Raw genomic sequence first — 20,620 nt, 5'->3', positions numbered from 1 at the left:
TATTCCATTTGTTTTGGATTAACTACTAACTACTTGTAAATAGTGGAACCATTATCAAAAAATTCAAAACACTATTAATTTACAACTATTTCAAAGTAAGCCAGTTTGCAGATAATGTTGTAGTTTTTATCGGGTACGCTTTTTTTGGCTGTTTAAAGTCGTAAGCAATAAAAGATTAAAACTTCATATATTTCTGGAAGCAAGCATTGTTGTTAGAATCGATATTTAAATTTTGACAAATTTATTTCGGCTCGTTTAAAGACTTAAATTTCCAGAAAGCTGTCAAGTAAAATTTAAGTATTCAGAAGCAGCGTAAGTATCGACCAGGTTTTTCTGTTCAACGTTCTCTTTACGATGCCACGAAAATATTCACATAATCTTCAACAGGACTGTATTCCCAAAAACTTTTCGTTGATACACTTCCAACAGAAAAAAAAATATTGGTATTAGGAGCTACAATATGTACGTGGACAGTATTTTACTCACAGTGTCACACTGTAAGATCCTAAAATCGATTCGTTTGATTGCATATTACTCGAATTACTCCACATCTGATGTATATAATGATTGATGTAAAATTTGTTATAAGAATAAGTTTCTGCAATCAAGTTAAACATATTTGTTCAACTAAGCTTTCTTTTTTTAGAGGAAATTAAGCTGCGTCCAATCAGCTGAGCTGAGTTGACTGAGAATACTTATAATCATTGGTTGGTGATAATTCTCGAAAGACGGAGAGGGTAGAGTACTTCTTCATTGCAGTGTGAAAAACAAGTTAGAATTCACGTAGAAGAAATGCTTAAAAAATCTTTAATCTTATCATCATTTAGAACGTTGTTGCAAGACAGTGCTAAAACAGTTTGATTATTTTCAACTGTAATCGTTCCTAAATATAGCTTATTGAGGAAAAGTATTAGTATTGACTAGTTTAATGCATAATTTCGAGTGATTTTTTTTACATTGTTCCAATTTTTACGTAAAACGAGAATTGAGTGTTACATACTCCAAAAATGTCCATTTGGAAAAACCGGGAAAAGTTGAAAAATCGTACCGGGAAAAAGACGGGAATTCCAAAACTAAAATTGAGTGGCCACCCTTCCCTGTAATACAGAAAAATCTGTATATATGACATCCCTGACTGTGATTTTTTTTTTTCACAGGTTGATTACGATATCGCAAAGGCATTCGCTCAAAAACTGTCCTGCTTGGATTTTTTCTCAGATATCGAGGGTGCCTTTGACAGTTTGCCTTTCGATGCCATATTGGAAGCCGCACGGAGTCATGGTATATCTCCAATGATTTCCAATTGGATTCATCAAATGCTCAAAAATCGATATCTCTTCTCGACATTGCGTCAAGCGGCGATTAGGAAATTGAGTGTTTGTGCATGCCCCCAAGGGGGAGTCTTATCACCACTTTTGTGGAATCCCGTAGCAGATACGCTATTGAGGCAACTCAATAATAGTGGTTTTCCTACTTATGGTTTTGCCGACGACTACCCAGCATTGTTAGTTGGTATGTGTATCACTACCCTTTTCGACCTGATGCAAAGCGCCCTCCAGGTAATTGAGGGTTGGCGTCGCCAAAATGGCCTTTCGGTTAATCCGAGTAAAACATCTATTGTTCTTTTTACGGAAAGGCGAAACCGTAACGGCGTTCGACCTTTGCGTCTCTTTGACGGAGACGGCGGGTTCGATTCCCGTTCCGGTCGGGAAAATTTTCTTGACTCCCTGGGCATAGTGTTGCCTCAAAATATACAAATTCATGCAATGGTAGGCAAAGAAAGCCCTTCAATTAATAACTGTGGAAATGCTCAAAGAACACTAAGTTGAAGCGAGGCAGGCCAAGTCCCAGTGGGGACGTAGAGCCATAAAGAAGAAGAAGAACATGCTGAAACGTCGTATGCGTGGATGCTTACAGCAGATCGAGTAGGGTACGCTGGAAAAAAATGATTTTGTTCATGAAATCATGGCTTGTTGAAGTATATTCGAAACAATGGGTTTTATGCTCACTACTATGATCTAAAAAATGTATTTGTACTTGTTTTTTGTTGAAATATAAATAAACATTGTTCAAAAGTTTTGGTGCTATTTTTATTTCGCTTATTTTTTTAGGAATTTTTGTGGAATTTTTGATCCACAATAATATGACCGTAATCAGCTGTACAGTTATGGAATAGATTATACTATCATTTCGGCCCCTTGGGGGCCATGCACAAATTACGTCACGCTTTTAGGGGGAGGGGGGGTTTTGCAGAACGTGACGACCCATACAATAAACAATATTGAGGTCCCACACAATAAGTGTGACATAGGGGGGAGGGGGGTTGAAAATGGTCGATTTTTGCGTGACATAATTTGTGTATCATCCCTTGGGGTGATACCTACAAAGAAGTCAGGACCAACACGAAAGGCGCCTCAGCACCCCCAGAACGCTAACACGAGAGACTGCAGAACATCATGGAAACCCTGTTCCCACGCTACGATACCAGATCATGGGCATCGGTTCCCTATGGCCAAACCGGCCATAGCGAGGTCGCCCCGTTGACGAATGACAAACTCATTGCAATAGAAAAATCGCTTAAGTTGAACAAGACTCCGGATCCAGACGGGTCCCGACGGTATCAAGACGGCCATCAATACTAGCCCTGACATGCTTAGAATAGCTATGCAGATGCGCCTAGACAGAGGTGAATTCCCGGAGAAGTGGAAAAGGCAAATATTGGTTCTACTGTCCAAACCCGGGAAGCGACCTGGCGACCCGTCGGCATACAGACCTATCTGCCTCCTGAACATCGCCAGAAAACCTGTTGGAACGGATCATGCTGTCGAAGCTGATGATCTGTCGGATTACCAGTTCGGCTTCTTGATTGGTCGATCGACGGTTTGCGCTATTAGGACTGTAACCAAAACGGCTGAGATAGTGCTCCAAAAAAGCGAACAGGAATCCGCTATTGCGCGGTCGTCACGCTGGATGTAAAGAATGCGTTGAACAGCGTCAGCTAAGCCGCCATAGAGTGCGCCCTACACCACCTAGGAGTCCCGGTTAGCTCTTATGCCGGCTACTGGAGAGCTACTTCGTGAGGAGCTACAACATCACTGCGGGGGTACCTCCAGGGTTCCATTTTGGGCCCGGTACTATGGAACGCGGCGTACGATGGCGTTAGGCTCAAACTTCTACCGGGCGTAAAGCTGGTCAGCTTTGCCGATGATAATACCCTCGTGGTATACGGCGAGTCGATAGAGGAAGTGGAACTGACAGTAACGCACGGAATTGGCATAGAGGAGGACTGGATGAGATCGAGAAAGTTGACAATCGCGCACCACAAAACGGAGGTGGTGGCGGTCAACAACCGCAAGTAACAACAGTCAGTATTTATTGTCTATGCTGAAGTGGCAGAAGGAATGGGAATCCTCTAGCAAAAGTAGATGGACACACAGGCTCATACCGAGCTTGTCTAAATGGATGAGAAAGCCCCATGGCGAGGTGAATTTTCACGTGACATAATTTCTGTCACGCTATGGGTGCTTAAGGTGATATCTGCACAGATTCGGACATGCAGGCTCCCCCCGCATGTCCGGAATGCGTAGCCAACGATGAGACCACGGAGCATGTGCTCTTTGTATGCCCATGCTGCGTGGAGCAAAGGTCGAGTATGCTGGAAACATGCGGTAGAGATATCACTCCGGACAACATTGTTGAAAAGATGTGTACCGGGGCGGATAAGTGGGATTCTGTTACTTCCACGGTCTCCCGAATCGTATTTGAACTATAGAGAAAATGACGGGCAGACCAAAAGAAAGTTAAGTTGGATCCCTTCCCATCCGGGAGCTTGAGTCCAACGGGTATTCTACAGTACTAGCCAGGACTCAAGCTTCCAAAAGAGAAAGGACAACTCTGGAGAAGAAAGGCGGTAGTTTGTAAAACGCTTCTTACCACTAGAAAGTACTCATGTACGGTCGCTTCTTCTAGAAGTCACCCTAACGGACGTACCGCGAAAGTATGGAAGAGAGAGAATGAGTTCTTAGTGGGTCGATCCCCACATAGCCCGAGTAACCGCCTCTTGGGTATCTGATCAGCAGATTTTCTCATTTTATAAAAAGCAGCGTGCTGGTCAAAGCGTTGACTGGCCACTGCCGATTTTATTATCACATGGGGAATATTCAGCAAGCTGATTTATTTGTATGAGATAGCTATGAATCTGATTATGGAACTTCGTATCATTTGATATGTAACTGTCCAGTCTTTGCGCAACTTCGTTTCCGAGTACTCGGTGAACACTTATTTAGTAAAACTGATTTAAGAATTCTTAATCTTCAGGATGTTCTGTTGTTCTTAACCCACTGTGGTAAGGAACAGGGTGCCTATGCTTTGAGCGTTTTTACAGTGCCCTTTTCAGGGAGCTTTTTAAATCCATTGTGGTTCGCACTGCGTTTGTAGCTTCTTCCAGGGTATCTTTCCCTAGCTCTCTACCTTTCACTAGGGTCTTGTACCATTTGGGCAGGTGTACCTATTTTGGGCACTTGCCGCTATAACTAAGTAAATGTCGGGGCCCGTGGCGCAGTGGTCCACACGTTCGCTTCATAAGCGGATGGTCATGTGTTCGAACCCAGCCCCGGCACTTGCAGTTTTTCGTCAGTTGCTCTTCCCCCCGAGAGCAGCTGGCACCTGACCCTCTTCGGAGCATATAGCTCCAACGGACCCGGAATTTGGATATCGGCGAACCGCAACTCATAATGGACCCCCCAATCGGACTGGCAAAGGAACAGCAGCCAAACATCAGCATCATCGTGCTCATCATTCTACCGTGAACAGGGTAGAAAAGTTGAAGCAGCACAAGGCACCAGTTCTATATAGTTGAATTAGAATAGAATACATGTAGGCGCTGTACAAAAGTGCAGCGTCCAATTGGAATCGCTCACGTAGTGCCATACCCAATTAACATTTTGATGGCCGATTAGTCTTGTAGAGGTTTCTAGATCCGTCATAAAATCTTATACCTTTTATTTAGGTTTTATGATGGTTCTAAGAACCTCTTCTAGTATATTTGACTTGAAAATGTTACTTGGGAAGAGCTGTACATTAGGTTAAGCGAAAAGGAATAAAAAAAAAACTAAGTAAATTTCAAACCGATTGATTTCAAATTTTGTATAGAGTTAGGCACGTACAGTATCTAACTCTGTACAAAAATTCAAATCAATCGGTTCGAAATTGACTTAGTTGTAGCGGCAACTGCCCAAAATACCTGATCTTAAAAATAATCCGATTAAATAGTAATGCAAGAATAATTTGAATCGTTTGATAAAAATTTGACCACAGACAAACAGACGTAACACTCTGATAATTCCTATCGTACACCGATTTAACGGCATTTTTCAAAATTTGATAGTTGGTCAACTGCCCAACCGTGGCGCTCGCATAGTTTTGTTCGAGTTTAACGTTTGCTCACTACCGCCACCTAGCTGGTGGTCGGCCAAACATAGTCCTTTTAGCATTGGGCGAATATGTTTCCGTGACTATGATTTGAATCGAAAAATGTTCGAAGTGTTACGTCTGTTTGTCAGTGATTTGACTATCTATGAATCGTTAGGGTGGCGAAAATCAAGCTATAATATAAAGCAGTGGCGCGACGAGTGGGTAGGACAGGTAGGACATGTCCTACCTGCAGAATATGCTGGGTAGGGCAGTCCATGTATTGTCCTACCCATGATTTTTCAAGGAAAAACAAAAAAAATATCATTATGTTCAATTAAATATTCGCACCTACAATCGATTACGTGGAGAAAACTTTAGTTTCGAACTATCTTCTGAGGAAGAAAAGCTGTGCCGCTGCTTAAACTTAATGGTTTTTAGCATTCCGTTATTGAATGCGAAATTTTGCATAGAAATTCCATGAAATATTTGTCCAGGAATGCCACATTGAACTTTATGGAGATATAGCATTCATGTAGAAGTACGCATTATATAAGAAGTTTCCTTGCTTTGGCATTATTTAACGAATCCTTCCACGAGTTTTAACATTTTTTTTTTCGTTTGGTATTTCATGCCTGGATTTCTTCAATGATTCTATTGGAATAACTTCAAAAGCTTAGAAATACTATTTATCGAGAAACCAAGAAGTAGACACTAAATTTGGCTTTGATTCAATGAGAAATACTGTAAAAAGTTTCACCAAAAAGTTCTTATAAAAAGATCAGAGATTCTGTGAACGGAGGATTTTTTTATTAATTGAAAATTTTCGAACGATTTCTCCAATAGTTACTCCAAATATTTCTCAAAAAAATGCCCTAGGTAGACTGGAATTTCTTCGTGGCTTCCACCAAGTCTTTTCTTAGGACCCAAAAATAATCTGCAACAAGGAATCATAGATTTTTATAGGGATATTCTAGGAGATGCTTGATCAATTATATCAGTAAATGTTAAGATATTGCAAGAATAATTGCTCCAAGGATTCCATCACAAATGTTAGTTAGGCCTTTTTTTCCTTAAAGTATTGCGAGCTTCTCGGATCTTCCAATAGAAATCCTTTCTGTGCATTTCTTCGCAATTCTTAAATGGAATGTTGACCTTCGAATTCAGTAGGATTTTTTCGCCTTAAGTTTCTCCGAAGATACCATAAAATTCACAATAAAGTTGAACATACTATAAAATGGTCTAGAATTTTTATAAAAAAAATCTGTGATTCCATACATTTGTCCTACCCACGCAATTGGACGTGGCCGCGCCTCTGATGTATAGTAAGCTTGTAGCGTTTGTTTATCCTACAACTTTGCCAAAGAATATAATGGTTCATCTGGTTATGCAAATATCGCTTGTCTGCCCCTAAGGATATATCGATGGGATTGGTGAATGTTACCTCCATCATTGCATAGTTTGAAAAAGTTGTATAATAGACCAGGCTCTAGAGATCACATCTTGGAATTTGGCTTCTGAGCTTGAGCTTGATTGACCGCCCGTGGATGCTACTCCAGTATCGCCACTCACACAAGGAACCAATGAGATATCTGCCAGGGACTAAGCAGGCATCTTCAGTGTGTTAGTGTTGGTGATCTTCTATTTTCAGGCGACAATGACGCCTGCCACGTCAAGTTGCATATCAATGTGGGAAGAGGAAGGAATTGATGATTACAATCATTTGTATCCACATCAGACCGAATATACCATTGCGTCTGCACAAATTCATGCGGATGTCGGAGCATTGGTGGGATATGGTTGGCAATGGGGTTCACACAGCGGTGCGTGAATGCCAGGCGCAAGATGGTAGATAGTAGTGTATTTATCAGGCGACATAGTTCGCTTGATTGCATAACTCGTAGGCGTTATATGATAGATTGACACTGTGCTAAGAAAGTTGGAAGGAAGGGAAACGGCTTTTTCAACCCGTTAATGTTATAGCGATGGCTATGCACGTGTGAATATACATGAGTTGTATATGTAGAGCGGAGGGAGAAAGTAGGTATATAGAAAGATACAAAGTAGGAAGAAAGAGACTGCCCAGGACCTTTTGCATACGAAACAGATGCGGTAGCCGCTAGACCACCAAGCTCGTCCCACATCTTGGGATTTGGCTTCTTGGCGAAAAAGTCAAACTCTTGCAAAATATTCTTGGTGGGAACCGAGAGCTTGTACCTAGTTAAGTTCGAAGCTAGCGAATGATCAATAACTATTTGAGCAGTGACTGTAACTTTAACGAAATTCTGTGACATGACATGACATCCGTAATTATGTCAAAGCGTTCAATAATTATACCTCCCATCCCCTTCGCAGATCTGGTCGTAATCGGACTCTGGGAGAAGCTCCCGCTGCGAACGCTCGAAAACGAACTGATCAACCGTGGCATTGCCGAACCGATGTCGGTGCGCGTCCTCGACAAGGCGTCCGTCCCGATCGTCAAGCTGACCGACCGGGAAACCCAGGTAAAGGTGGACATCTCCTTCAACATGCAGTCCGGGGTGCAGTCGGCCGAGCTGATCAAGGATTTCAAGCGAAAATACCCGGTGCTCGCCAAGTTGGTGCTGGTGCTGAAACAGTTCCTGCTGCAGCGGGATCTGAACGAGGTGTTCACCGGAGGCATTTCGTCCTACTCGTTGATACTGATGTGTATCAGCTTCCTGCAGCTGCATCCGCGGGCCAACCAAAACCAGACGACCAATTTGGGCGTGCTGTTGTTAGAATTTCTCGAACTGTACGGTAGAAAGTTCAACTATATGAAGACTGGTGAGTGTGTGTGTGGAGAGGTGGGATATTACGATGACACTAATCGGGGTCTTTTTGTTTTGTTCCACAGGAATTAGTGTTAAAAATGGCGGCCGGTATATACCCAAAGAAGAACTGCAACGTGAGATGATCGATGGCCACAGGCCTAGTTTATTGTGCATCGAGGATCCACTAACGCCCGGAAATGACATCGGACGATCGTCTTACGGTAGGTATCGCCAGAAAATTGCGGTTATGGGTCCATAACTCTTCATTTTCTATCCCACCACAGGTGCCCTCCAGGTGAAGCAGGCCTTCGAGTACGCGTATATCGTGCTGATGCAGGCCGTCTCCCCGCTGAACAAATTCCTCATCGACTGCAACCGGCAGAGCATCCTCGGGCGGATAATACGGGTCACCGACGAGGTGATCGAGTACCGCAAATGGATCAAGGAAACGTTCGAATCAAGACTGAAAGCGGCGCAAACGATAGTGCCGACAACGATACCTAACGACCCGCTGAATCCGCATATTCCACTACACTTACAGCCTCAACAGCCCCCGCAACAGCAACAGCTGCAAGTGCAGCAACACCAGCAGATAATCTACACCAACAACAACAGCAACAGTAGGCGGAGAAACAGCCTATCGAGCGTGGACACCTCCGAGGAGAGTATGGACAGCGACGTGGATTCCAATTCCGCGTCGAGGGACATCTCGCCGACCAGCATAAACCGATCTCCGGAGTTGGTGCATCATGATCACCACACGACGATGCACCACCATCCGAATGGGGGGAACACGGGTGGCGGCGGCGGCGGTGGTCCCGTTGTGGTGCTTACCTCGCTTCCGGCCCACGGGCACGAGTCCGACAACAATGTGATCAATCTAACGTTGAGCCAACAGCAGCAGCAGCAACAGCATCAGCAACAACAGCAGATGCTGGATGGGATCAACGAGAACCAGATGATTAACTATAATGTAAGTAGGCAAACTTCCTATTTCAACGTGCTGTTCAATATCGCACAACTGTCCCATTGCTTGGTTCTCTATTGAATATTATTACCATCGGAATTTGTTTAAAGCGACCTGTCCAACGCAGACTGACAATATTCATATCTTGGTCTTCACGGTATAACTCAGGATTCTTGCGACGCCGCCATATGCTTATTTACCACTGAGCATTGCTCGCAGAATCTGACGTTCAAAGACACAAAATGCTTTCCGGTGGAGTTCCTTTGACGTCCAAAATCCGGACAACCGGATGGAAAATGAAATACAATTAGAATTTTGTTCTCATTTGCAAACAACGGGACTTCTATAGCCCATATAGCCGAGGCGGTAAACGCACGGGTATGACCATGCTGAGGGTGACGGGTTCGATTCCCGGTCGGTCCAGGATCTTTTCGTAAAGGAAATTTCCTTGACTTCCTTGGGCATAGAGTATCTTCGTGTCTGCCACATGATATACGCATGCAAAATGGTCATTGGCAGAGGAAGCTCTCAGTTAATAACTGTGGAAGTGCTCATAGAACACTAAGCTGAGAAGCAGGCTTTGTCCCAATGAGGACGTTACGCCAAGAAGAGAGAGAGAGGGGACTTTTACTGGTTACGGAGCCAGTAGCAAAAAATATTCGCAGCAGCAAAACAGCTGAGTGTAACTTCCTTAGTTCTAAGAGTGTGCCTTCCACCATTTCAAATTTTACATCCTCCCACTTCGTTACCAAAATTACTGCTAAGTCTGTCTGCCAGAGATCATGTGCTTTGTCTTACTGGTGGTTATTGTAGGGCCGATTGTTGTTGTCTCCCTTTTATAATGCACGAGTCAGCCTTATCAGTTTTGTCGAAAAACTATGTTCTACCAATATCTGCTATAACTCGATTATTTTCACTGAATCGTACGCCGCTTTGAAATCAGAGTCTGCAAGTTATACCCCTGCAGTTTATCAAGGATTTGTCGCAGAATAAACATTTGATCTGTTTTGATCGGCTTTCACTTCGACTCCCGTTCCGTGTATCCATTGACACATGCCGTGATTCTGTCATCTAGTGTTAAGTTTCGTTTTTAGTTTGTGCAATCACTTCCTGAAGACAGTGGTACGTTCCGTTCCGTTCCTTTTTTCCAGACTACTTCAGAGATTTGATTCGTTCAACTGCCATGTTACATATTCCGCTGGTCGTTTACGCCAAACTTATCATACTCCAGGTATTCTACATATAGCCATTTTAGCGTCGGGGGCTCCACAATTTCTCACTAACGATCGCTGTGTGCTCATAGTATTGTAATCCCACTTTTTACCTGTTCAAGGACCCTAAAACTTGCATTTGCGGAGAATTCAAGATCAGAATGAAATTGAAAATGGACGAAAACGACAATTTCCGTCATTTTCTACTAATTACAAGCCAATTTGATGAGAAAATTCAAGAATTTACGTTTACGTTCAGATTTGAGATTAGGGAGCGTCCATAAATTACGTCACGCAAAAATTGACCATTTTCAACCCCCCCTCCCCCCTATGTCACGCTTTTTGTATGAGACCTCTGAAATTTTTGTATGGGTCGTCACACTTTGCTGAACCCCCCCCCTCCCCCTCAAAGTGTGACGTAATTTATGGACGTTCCCTTAGGGAATCGTCACTGATCAAAAAGTCACCTTTACGGTCATGGCACATGATGGGAAACGGCGCTATTTTTCTTCGCACGTCATTCACAGTTTCCCAAAATTTCCGCATATTAGTTTGTTCCTCATTGTTACACGACCCGATAATGACACTCTTCTGATTCTTCTTCTTCTTTCTGCGGTGATTTATTTTATCGGTAGTATTTTCTCCCTTGTACCGCTCTCTCCTGTAGCTCCAAGAAGATTTGAGAGACAGTATGTGATCACGCATTGTGCGAAAACGAGGATACCCGAACAAAATGTGTTCCGATTGCACACAGAGAACCCGCATGACCGAAATTGTGTAGATACTGTCCAACGTCATGGATCGAAAAGATCTGAGTCCAGTGGAACAATACTTTCCCATGACGCCTATAGACCCAACTGTCTAGCCTCGCAGTGAAGCTGTGGGTCCACCGTTCTTTGGTGCAACTGTCCCACGCATGTTACCTTTTGACCTGAGAGGCCAACCAGGCAGTTCTACGTATAATCCTTGTGTCACGGATTTCAAAGCACTTTATATCCTCCAGATAAGGGTGTTGATAGACATTTGCTGCATAGCTTATCCAATCGCGATCGAGTGAACGGCAGTCAATTCGACTTCTTCGATCATATTCACCGTAGCCCTCCAGCGTAATATCGTCAGCGAAGCCGACGATTACCACGTTGTCATGTTGTACGTGACATTCCATAACTCAGGGCCCAGGATTGAACCTAGCGCAACTCGTGATGATGATAGCATCTACGGTTGATCTCCACTTCTGGAAGTCGAACTGGTTACTCGAGAGACCATGGGTTCCCAACCGGTGGTCCGCGGCCCCCTGGGGGGCCGTGAAGCCAGCCCAAGAGGGCCGCGATGTTACCAAAAAATTGTAAAATTCTAATTCTATTTCGTGCAAATTTTCAAATACAAATTTTAATTTTGTGTAACGCCACCCCCAAAAGCCACAATTTTAGGAACAAATTTGCAGTATAAAATGCCTTCAGAAGAAAAAATTTTCGGCTGCGCCGCTATTTTTCAGCTATGACTCAAATTAAATGTACATGACATCATTGTCTACGAAATGTGAGTGTCGAATAAAAAAAAAACTTATCATTGACCGTCGAAACCCCCTCCCACAGTAAATTTCAGGCTACGAAACTCGGTTTCATTCATTTAATTCAATTTTTTTTTCTAAAAAAAAATCATTGGGCCGCAGAAGTTTCGACAATTCTTAAAGGGGGTCGCCACCTCAAAAAGGTTGGGAACCTCTGATCTACACCCTTAGTGTGCATTAGAAATCCTACATTATAGAGATATGCGAAAGCGGCCATTGTAAGGCCATTGTAAGATGCCGAGCGTCTCACCCTTCTCTCGCTTCGTAGCTGCCTTTCCTTGGCTTAGCGTCCCTAAGCTGTTGTGCCTTCTTTTTCTTCCTCTTCTTTTTCTGCCTATATGCTAGCGCCCAGGAGGCTTCTCCCCTGACCCGCCCTAATATGCAGTGGCTAATGATTTACACAAGGTCGTACCTGCCTGCTCTCTTCAACCCGACATTTCGCACACAGCTACCTCCTATTGTCTCTACTCCCCTTAGAAGTGACCTAGCTAACTCGCTCTTCGCGAAGGGCTTAACCTTGCCATTACCGCTATTAATTGTAGCCACGAGCCGCACGGGAAAGAAGGTCGATCGGGCCAGGGCTCTGAATAAACGCGATAGGTGACGAAATACTGTGGGGGTACACCGATACATCACAGGCTCCGTTATCGATCGCGCATGTTTTTAACCTCCTAGGCCATTCATCCCTCGGCACAGATCGCATGACACCTTGAAAGGGGATTCCCTGTTTTGTGGATTTTTACCACCTTTCTAGTAGATAGGGCAAATCAGCACTCACTTCCACTCCTCCGGTAGCTGTTCCTGATCCTGACAGTGCAGATGACCAACATTTCCGAAGCCGTCCTAATGAGTTCAGTTGCGATACCACCCTTACAAGCTGCCTTGTAATACTTGAGCTGTTGAATGGTGTTCGTCGAAGTCGAGCTTGCACCTTTTTCAATCACCTCGCGTTGGTCCGTTTTCTTGCACTGTGCTTTGTTTGTGTTTATACTTACCTTACCGATCAGGCTAAGGCCTGGGTGGCCTCTGCTGTACATAGTAGCCGTCTCCATTCCACTCGGTCCATGGCTGTTTATCTCCAGTTCCGCACTCTGCGTAGGGTCCGCCGATCGTCCTCCACTTAGTCGACCCACCTAGCTCGTCGCGCACTACGTCTTCTTGTACCGGTGGGATCACTCTCGAGAACCATTTTAGTCGGGTTGCTGCCCGACATCCTGATGACGTGACCCGCCCACCGTAGCCTTCCGATCTTCGCGGTGTGGACGATGGTTGGTTCTCTCAGCAGCTGAAAACCCCAAGGGCGCGTTGGTCCTCTTCCACGTTTATTCCGCATTTCGTGCCCAATGAGGGCTACCGGTCTGATCAGCGTTTCGTAGATGGTTAACTTCGTGTAACGGTGAACTTTGTTCAATCGAAGAGTTTTTTTTTTCAATCACTTAACCTAATTTACAGCTCTTTTGTCCTTTAGGGCACTGCGTGAGCGATTCCAATTGGCAGCTGCACTTACACTTTGTAAAGCGCCTAAATGTATTCTATTCTTATTCTACTATATCGAACTAGTTGCCTTTGCGCTACTGTCATTTTTCTACCCTGTCCATGGTAGAATGATGAGCACGAGGATGTTGATGTGTGGCTTTTGTTCCTTTTTCAGTCCGATTGGAGGTCCATTATGAATTGCCGTTAGCCGATATCCAGGTTTCCGGCTCCGTTTGAGCATATGCTCTGAAGAGGGTCAGGTGCCAGGCGTCCTCTATTACAAGTTTCACGTCATGCCTTGGACGTAGATTTAGTCGAGACTCGACAAATTCGTAAACCGCGTCCGTCATGTCATCGATTTTATCGTTTGTCGGTGCTTGATAATAATCCAGCTGTAAAAAGGCTTAGTGGTCTAGTGGCTACCGTTTCTGATTCAAATCCCTCTACCTTACCGGGGTCACGCTACCTGCTTTTATATCCTTCAAAAGAAGAATAATAAAGATGTTGACAAGTCCAAGTCTTGTGCAGTCTCTGTTGTGTGGTCCAATGACCACCCGTATTTATACTACCTTAGGTAGACATAATGAATGATACCTAGACATTTAGGTATTGTTATGAATAGTATTTCATGTAGGTAGATATCCTATGCGCACAACCATTAGGTAGACACTACAGTCCTTTCCCCTTTAGAAAATTTCAAAAATTTACATTCATCACCAAAATAATGATAGCACAAATAAACTGACGAGTCCGTCACTTCCAAAGAACATATCTGTTCGCTAACAAAACTACAAAAACACGATTTCGCTATCCCAACATCGGCAACTTTACCAAAAAAGTACAAATAACACAAATCCATTCACCAAAACATAACATATGACAATTCCGCCACAAAAGAACAATTTCGTTCACCACAAAAATAACATATCGTTATTACCAAAACAAAAAGACAATTTCGTCAATGCAACATCGGCCAAAATAGAACAATCTGTTCACAACATAATGGCAATTCTACCATAAAAGAACAATTTCGTTCACCACAAAAATAACATATCGTTATTACCAAAACAAAAAGACAATTTCGTCAATGCAACATCGGCCAAAATAGAACAATCTGTTCACAACATAAAGGCAATTCTACCATAAAAGAACGATTTCGTTCCCCACAAAAAATAACAATTTGTTTTTAAAACAACTTGAAACCCAAAAAGAAACAATTTCGGAATAACTCAAAAGAAATTACACGTTCCTTGATCCTCGTCGCCACTTTTATATCCTTCAAAAGAAGAATAATAAAGATGTTGACAAGTCCAAGTCTTGTGCAGTCTCTGTTGTGTGGTCCAATGACCACCCGTATTTATACTACCTTAGGTAGACATAATGAATGATACCTAGACATTTAGGTATTGTTATGAATAGTATTTCATGTAGGTAGATATCCTATGCGCACAACCATTAGGTAGACACTACACCTGCATCTGCCACCCTAGGTATAGCTGGCGCGCTGCAGCATTTCATATTCAGCCGCTGGATGCTCTGAACAGACTCTGTTTGAGCCGCGCTTACTTGATGAGTAGACGCTCGGGACGTACCTCATCGATCTAGCTGAAGACATAATGTTTGTTATCCATTGACCCATGACAGCATGAGGTAGGAACTTGTGAGGACCAGAGATAATATTGGCCTCTACTTTCTCCGTCAGACTTATGTAAGTGAGGCCCTTGCGCACGGTGTCCTTCCTAAGCTCAAGGATAATTTTACTGGTAACAATACGTCTGATACTGCATACGTCGGCTCCCAGATCCGTGAGTTAAGAATCGCTCATTATTGCCTTCAAGTCCTCCTGATTACTTGAGGTCTTGTTTGTTTAGCATAAGGACAATTTGACACTTGATTTGGCATAAGGACGTTTGGCATAAAGTACATATGGCATAAGAGAAACATACTGGAAAAACTTGTAGTTAGATGGCACAGAATGTTGCTAATTGACAAATTGAGAGATAAAATGTGTGAAAGCAATCGCCTTCTAGTGAGATTCGAACCCACGACTCCGTATCCGCTGGACCGTTGCTTCAACCAACTGAGCCACAGAACAAGTTACGATTCTACGAAATAGAAAAAAACAATCTAACTGCGTAGCCAAACCATGATCACTTCTTTTTTTTACAAATCCATCATTTTTTCACCTTAGATGCCAATCCACAATACACTCGTGTTTGTGCGTAGGGTGGGGCGGGGCAAGATGGGTCGCGGGGCAAGATGGGTCAGTGCCATTTTCGGGCGCATTACTCATGTTTTGATTATGTTAATAATTTTGTTAGATGACCAGCGTAAATATACAAAAGCTTGGGGCATTGATTGAAAAATTATTCACTCTCATTTGAAATAAAAAATAAAATGGTTTTTAGCCATTTTTCTTATGCGATACATTCCATATAATCTCCATATAAACGGCCGCGGGGCAAGATGGGTCACCTTCAATTTAGAACGTATTTTTGGAGCATTCAAAAGTTATTTATTTTTTGTTACAATACTATCTCATAAATGACTTCAATCAAGCGGAATGAACGCTCAAAATTATAACATAAAATTATGATAATTTTTTAGTGAAAACATCGATTTTCAAGTCGTTTTAGGACCACTCATATCGTTAAGTTTTTTATATTCCAAATAAATTTATAAAAAGGTTTACTAGTAGCTTTTGTTTACTCAGTATGGATATGGAGCATATATGAATGCGGAAAAAATCTTATATTTTGACGTTTTTCGTTGAGAAAATGTGAATCACTTAAAAGGTGACCCATCTTGCCCCGCCCTTTTTTCACGGCCCAATATCGATCACTTTTTAAAACTGCTTGTTTAACATCGTATTTTGTATTTAATGAACCTTTTATCGACTTTTAGCATAGCTAACTAGTGTATTAAAGAGTAGCGGACCAATACAAACCAATACGATTTGTATTTACAAAGTTATGGTGATCCATCCTTAGGTGACCCATCTTGCCCCGCCCCACCCTACTAACTACAAGCGAGAGCGAATTGTTTGTATGAAGACTTACTCTTGCACTCCGGATACCTAGCCTCCAAGCAGTGTGTTTGCTAGTGTCTGATACGTGTCTATTTTAGCATGCGTCGAGAGCTCGGCACGGTCGCACGCGTGACGACCAACTGCGCCGATGCGACGCAAGCTAGGGTACAATGATATATATTGCTCTTTACTGGCATTTACCAGATTTGCTGGTATGCCTGAAACATACTGGAAAAAGAGACACTCGGCATAAATGACGTTTGGCATACCTACATATATTGCTGTGAATCGCATATCAGTCCCTTGTTTGCTGGATTTCCTATGCAAATGGGACAGATATGCGATCCCGTCCTTATCCTAGCACATTTTGCTTCTTCCAAACCATGTTCTTACTCCCTGAAGCGGAGAGACTTCTGTTTGTATCGTTTCACGATGTGTCGGGTTTCATGCTGCAGCATTATCGAACGCGATGCGTTCTTTTCCTACAAAATTTCGGCAGGTCCTGACGTCGATAATGCCGAAACATCAATCAGAACGTGGTCGATTTGCGATTCCGTCTGCTGTGGTTACCACCTGATGTAACGAGAAGGTAGGCTGTGTCGGAAGAAGGTGCTACGAATGGCTATGTCCTTAGAGTTTTAGAACAATGTTGTTGTATTTGGGTCTCCCTATAATGATCTTAACGTCGTGGCTTTTACAGACTTTCTTACTCGCATTGAAGCTGCGCATAGAAATGCTACTTTGCTCTTACCAGTGTTTCCTGAGTGTGCGTTGGGCACATTGATTTCGCTAACGCTGATGAATCAAAAGCTTGAAACGACATAATCAGAACGACCTTTCTCTTTTCCCAGGTGAACAACCGACGAAGTGCATCCTCCCCGCATCAGATCATCGGTGGTGGTGGCGGCAAGAACGCTCCCATGAACATCTACACCCCCCGGAGTAGTTCGGAAAGGATGGCGGCCATGGGAGGCAACGTGGGCAGCCGGCACAGCGGTACAGTAGGTCAGAACAACAACAATAACAACCAGTCGTCCGGTTTGGTGCGGCACAACAGCAAGCAACGCCGATCGCAGATGAGCACCATGCTGGAGCAATACCTAATCCAGCCCAACCAAAACAACAATAACAACAGCAACAACGCAGCCAACAACATTATCAATCTGACCAAGGACGATAATCTGCATCAGAGCAATAGCAAGGACCAGAAGCAACAGCAGCAACCGAGTCAGCAATTGTACAGCTTGAGTAAAAAGTCGTCGGCGCAGAATGTGAACGCAACGACGACGACCACCTCCTCGTCCAAGCGCAAGAAGACCATTTCCCCGACGGACAAGAAGGGCGGTCCGATCGGCGGCGGTGGCTCCGGCAGCGGTGGCAGCAACTCGGGCAGCGGCATGGAAAGCCGATGATATCACACCCGACAGCAGCATTGCGCCAGGTACGTGCACTATTGCTTCTAAGCGTCCCGCCGAGGAGGCGGTTTTTAACGTGGGATTACGTCTCTGTTTCGACGTAGGACTACGTTTATACTTTTGTTTTTAGAGAGACACATTAGGATTACTAGGAAGTACGCTAGTAGGTTTAACCGCAAGAGAAAGTTTGACCGGAAAAAAAGTATAGTTGATTCAACTATACGATATAGTTGTAAACTTTTTGCATATATAGTTACATATTATCAGGTAGGGAGGAAGTTACTAACTTACAGGAAGTATTCGTTCTCTTGCGTCTTCATGATTGGAATCGTGATCATCATCTCCGTTTAAATCAAAATATTACCTACCATATTGTTCATATAATTTTGTCTCTTATATGTGTACACAGCTGCCATTTGTATAGCGAGAGAGATAGAAAGAGCGCGCGTTTTTTCATCGATTACGAATATTATCTACTACCCGGGATCTTATTACTCTATATTGTTGGCAAACTCATATCTCCATAATTTTTGTGCGTGTAGTCACTGCCCCCCTCGACAGACAGAGTAAGGACAAAATGAATGCAAAAAAAATCAAGAACTTAGTCAGACAAAAAAACATACCAGTTAAGCTATTAGAGTAAGAGTTAAAGCCTCTATTTAAGCTCATAGAAAACGCGCGTGATAGAACGTGATTATCATTTAGGGATTACTCATTCTCGAGATAAGTAAGCAAAAAAATCACAACACAGCAACATAACAGACCGACACATACCTATTCAAAAAACGCAAAAAAAAACAACCACATTTGAAATTCTAGCCAAAAAAAAAAGAACAAAATTACACCCTTTCGAACCAAAAAAGGCGACTCCCGCGACGTTCCAACTGTGTCTGTGTGGTTCGGTTTGTCCCACTCCAATTCCTTGGGATTGAATGTGGGAGTCGATTTTAATCAGAAAAAAAACAAGAAAATCTTAAGGTTTTTTAGACACCGTGAGTTGTTTCGTGTGAAGAACCCAAACAAAAGAGACGTACTCTTTCAATCCAACCTTAATCGATGGAATACCTTAAGAATCCTAAAGTATGTAAAAGGTAACGCTGAAGAACAACGGAAGAACTGGAAAGGGAATTGAAGGAACGCCCTCGTTTTGATCAGTGCTGTGTCATATTTGTCGTCGCGAAGTTTGTAACCGAAGGAAAGGAATTTATTTTAATGGTAACTATCAAACTCCCAGAGTAGGTATTATCGCGGTAGGAGAAATTATTAGTATCAGGATAGCAGGATTAGTTCACTAAGTAAAAGGAAGAGCCATTTATGGAAGGGGACGTTCGTAGTGCACGAGAACGTCCGAAAAATTGTGGAATAAAATTATTGAGCAGGTTTTAGATGACACAAAATACCGTTTAAACATCTTTGAATACTCTCTACAATTAGAGTAAAAGAGTGAGAAGATTTTCTCAATTATTTCCCGTAAAAAACCATATAGACCATCATGAAATAGGGTCACTTTGGGTATTTTCGCCAGCTTTGTTCTATTCGTCATGAGGGGTTTTTGACGGCAAAAATGCCTGAAACATGACCGTGTACTTCAATGTGATAGAGAAATGTTTGAAGCCAAGGTTCAACAAGTTTCAGAAAACTGTTCTTCCATACAGAGAAAAATCTACGTCAATGATATAAATAGACGTTTATATAAAATATAAAGTCTTCTTAGGGTCTGTTCCAATTGGAGAATTAAAATTAATATTCACTTAAACTTGACAGTTCGATAATTATTTCCTTAGGAGAACTGTCAAGTTTAAGTAAAAAATAATTTTAATTCGCCAATTGGAACAGACCCTTAGTCAGATCTAGTCTTCTCGCTATAACTTGATTCATCCTAATTACCTAGTGCAATAATATGGGACAGCTCTGCCTTGACTTGTTTAAGAAATTAAAAAAAATCGACTTGAATGTGATAAGTCACCGAAAAACGAAGACCTATCTCTTTCGAGTCAACTTTTCTCCTCACTTCGCACAAGACAGAGCTGCCTCCCATCTCTTCACCGGAATGATAACCCGAGCAGGGAATGAGAACTAATTGAAAACAAATTGAGTTATTTAGATATCACGAATTTTGATAACAAAGTGAGTTTTCATTTTGTATGACTTAAGTGTTAACATAACTGTTCGAGCCCAGCGGTGTGGGTCGAAAAGCAGCGGACTGTATGGTCAATTTTGCGGGGGCAAACACGGCGGAACACTTCGCGACGGGAGGATCACTCTCGCGGAAGGGGATTTGGCAAGGGCCAACTTTTCTAGGGTGGAGAAAACCAGAACACGGAACGGCTACGCTTACAAAAACTACATTTATTTTCTCTTCTTTTACATCACTTTGTAAATGATAATTTTTTCACTGTTGCGGCTGCTGCGCGTCCGATCGGTAGGTCGGTAGAAAACTGTCTGATGCAACCGTTGCGGCTGCTGTTGCTTGGAGCTCGGGGAGAACAGCGAACAGACATACGTTCGCAGGTGTCGGTCACGCTGGCGGACGCGTGGCGCTCGCTGATAGGCTGTACGATTTTGGAATGGATTGCTTGCAGTGTTTCTCGCTTCCGTCGTTGGACGGAACATACTCCCCCCGTTGAGGGCACTCAACAGTCCTCATGGACCGCCGCGTCAGGAACACACTCGTTGTCTTCAATGGGTAGCACGGAAATCTTGTTAATGGGGCGACGGAAAGTAGCTCCTCCTGTAAACACGTCGACAGCTC

The 20,620-nt window shown here is 43.0% G+C and overlaps 1 protein-coding gene across 1 annotated transcript in view; it reads left to right on the top strand.

Annotated features, from left to right (window-relative positions):
- Nucleotides 1-20,034, top strand: part of LOC109428085 (non-canonical poly(A) RNA polymerase protein Trf4-1) — a gene marked incomplete at its 5' end in the record, with an annotated part of 65,635 nt that extends 45,601 nt beyond the window's left edge. Inside the window, 4 exon segments of the mRNA XM_029864100.2 lie at nucleotides 7,765-8,214; nucleotides 8,285-8,422; nucleotides 8,486-9,174; nucleotides 17,305-20,034. Coding sequence (XP_029719960.2) covers nucleotides 7,765-8,214; nucleotides 8,285-8,422; nucleotides 8,486-9,174; nucleotides 17,305-17,865 — 1,838 coding nt within the window.
- Nucleotides 20,035-20,620: the final 586 nt, after the last annotated feature.

This window comes from Aedes albopictus, chromosome 3, assembly GCF_035046485.1.
Source record: "Aedes albopictus strain Foshan chromosome 3, AalbF5, whole genome shotgun sequence".
Classification (NCBI taxonomy): domain Eukaryota; kingdom Metazoa; phylum Arthropoda; class Insecta; order Diptera; family Culicidae; genus Aedes; species Aedes albopictus.
This window is presented reverse-complemented; position numbering and strand designations above follow the sequence as displayed.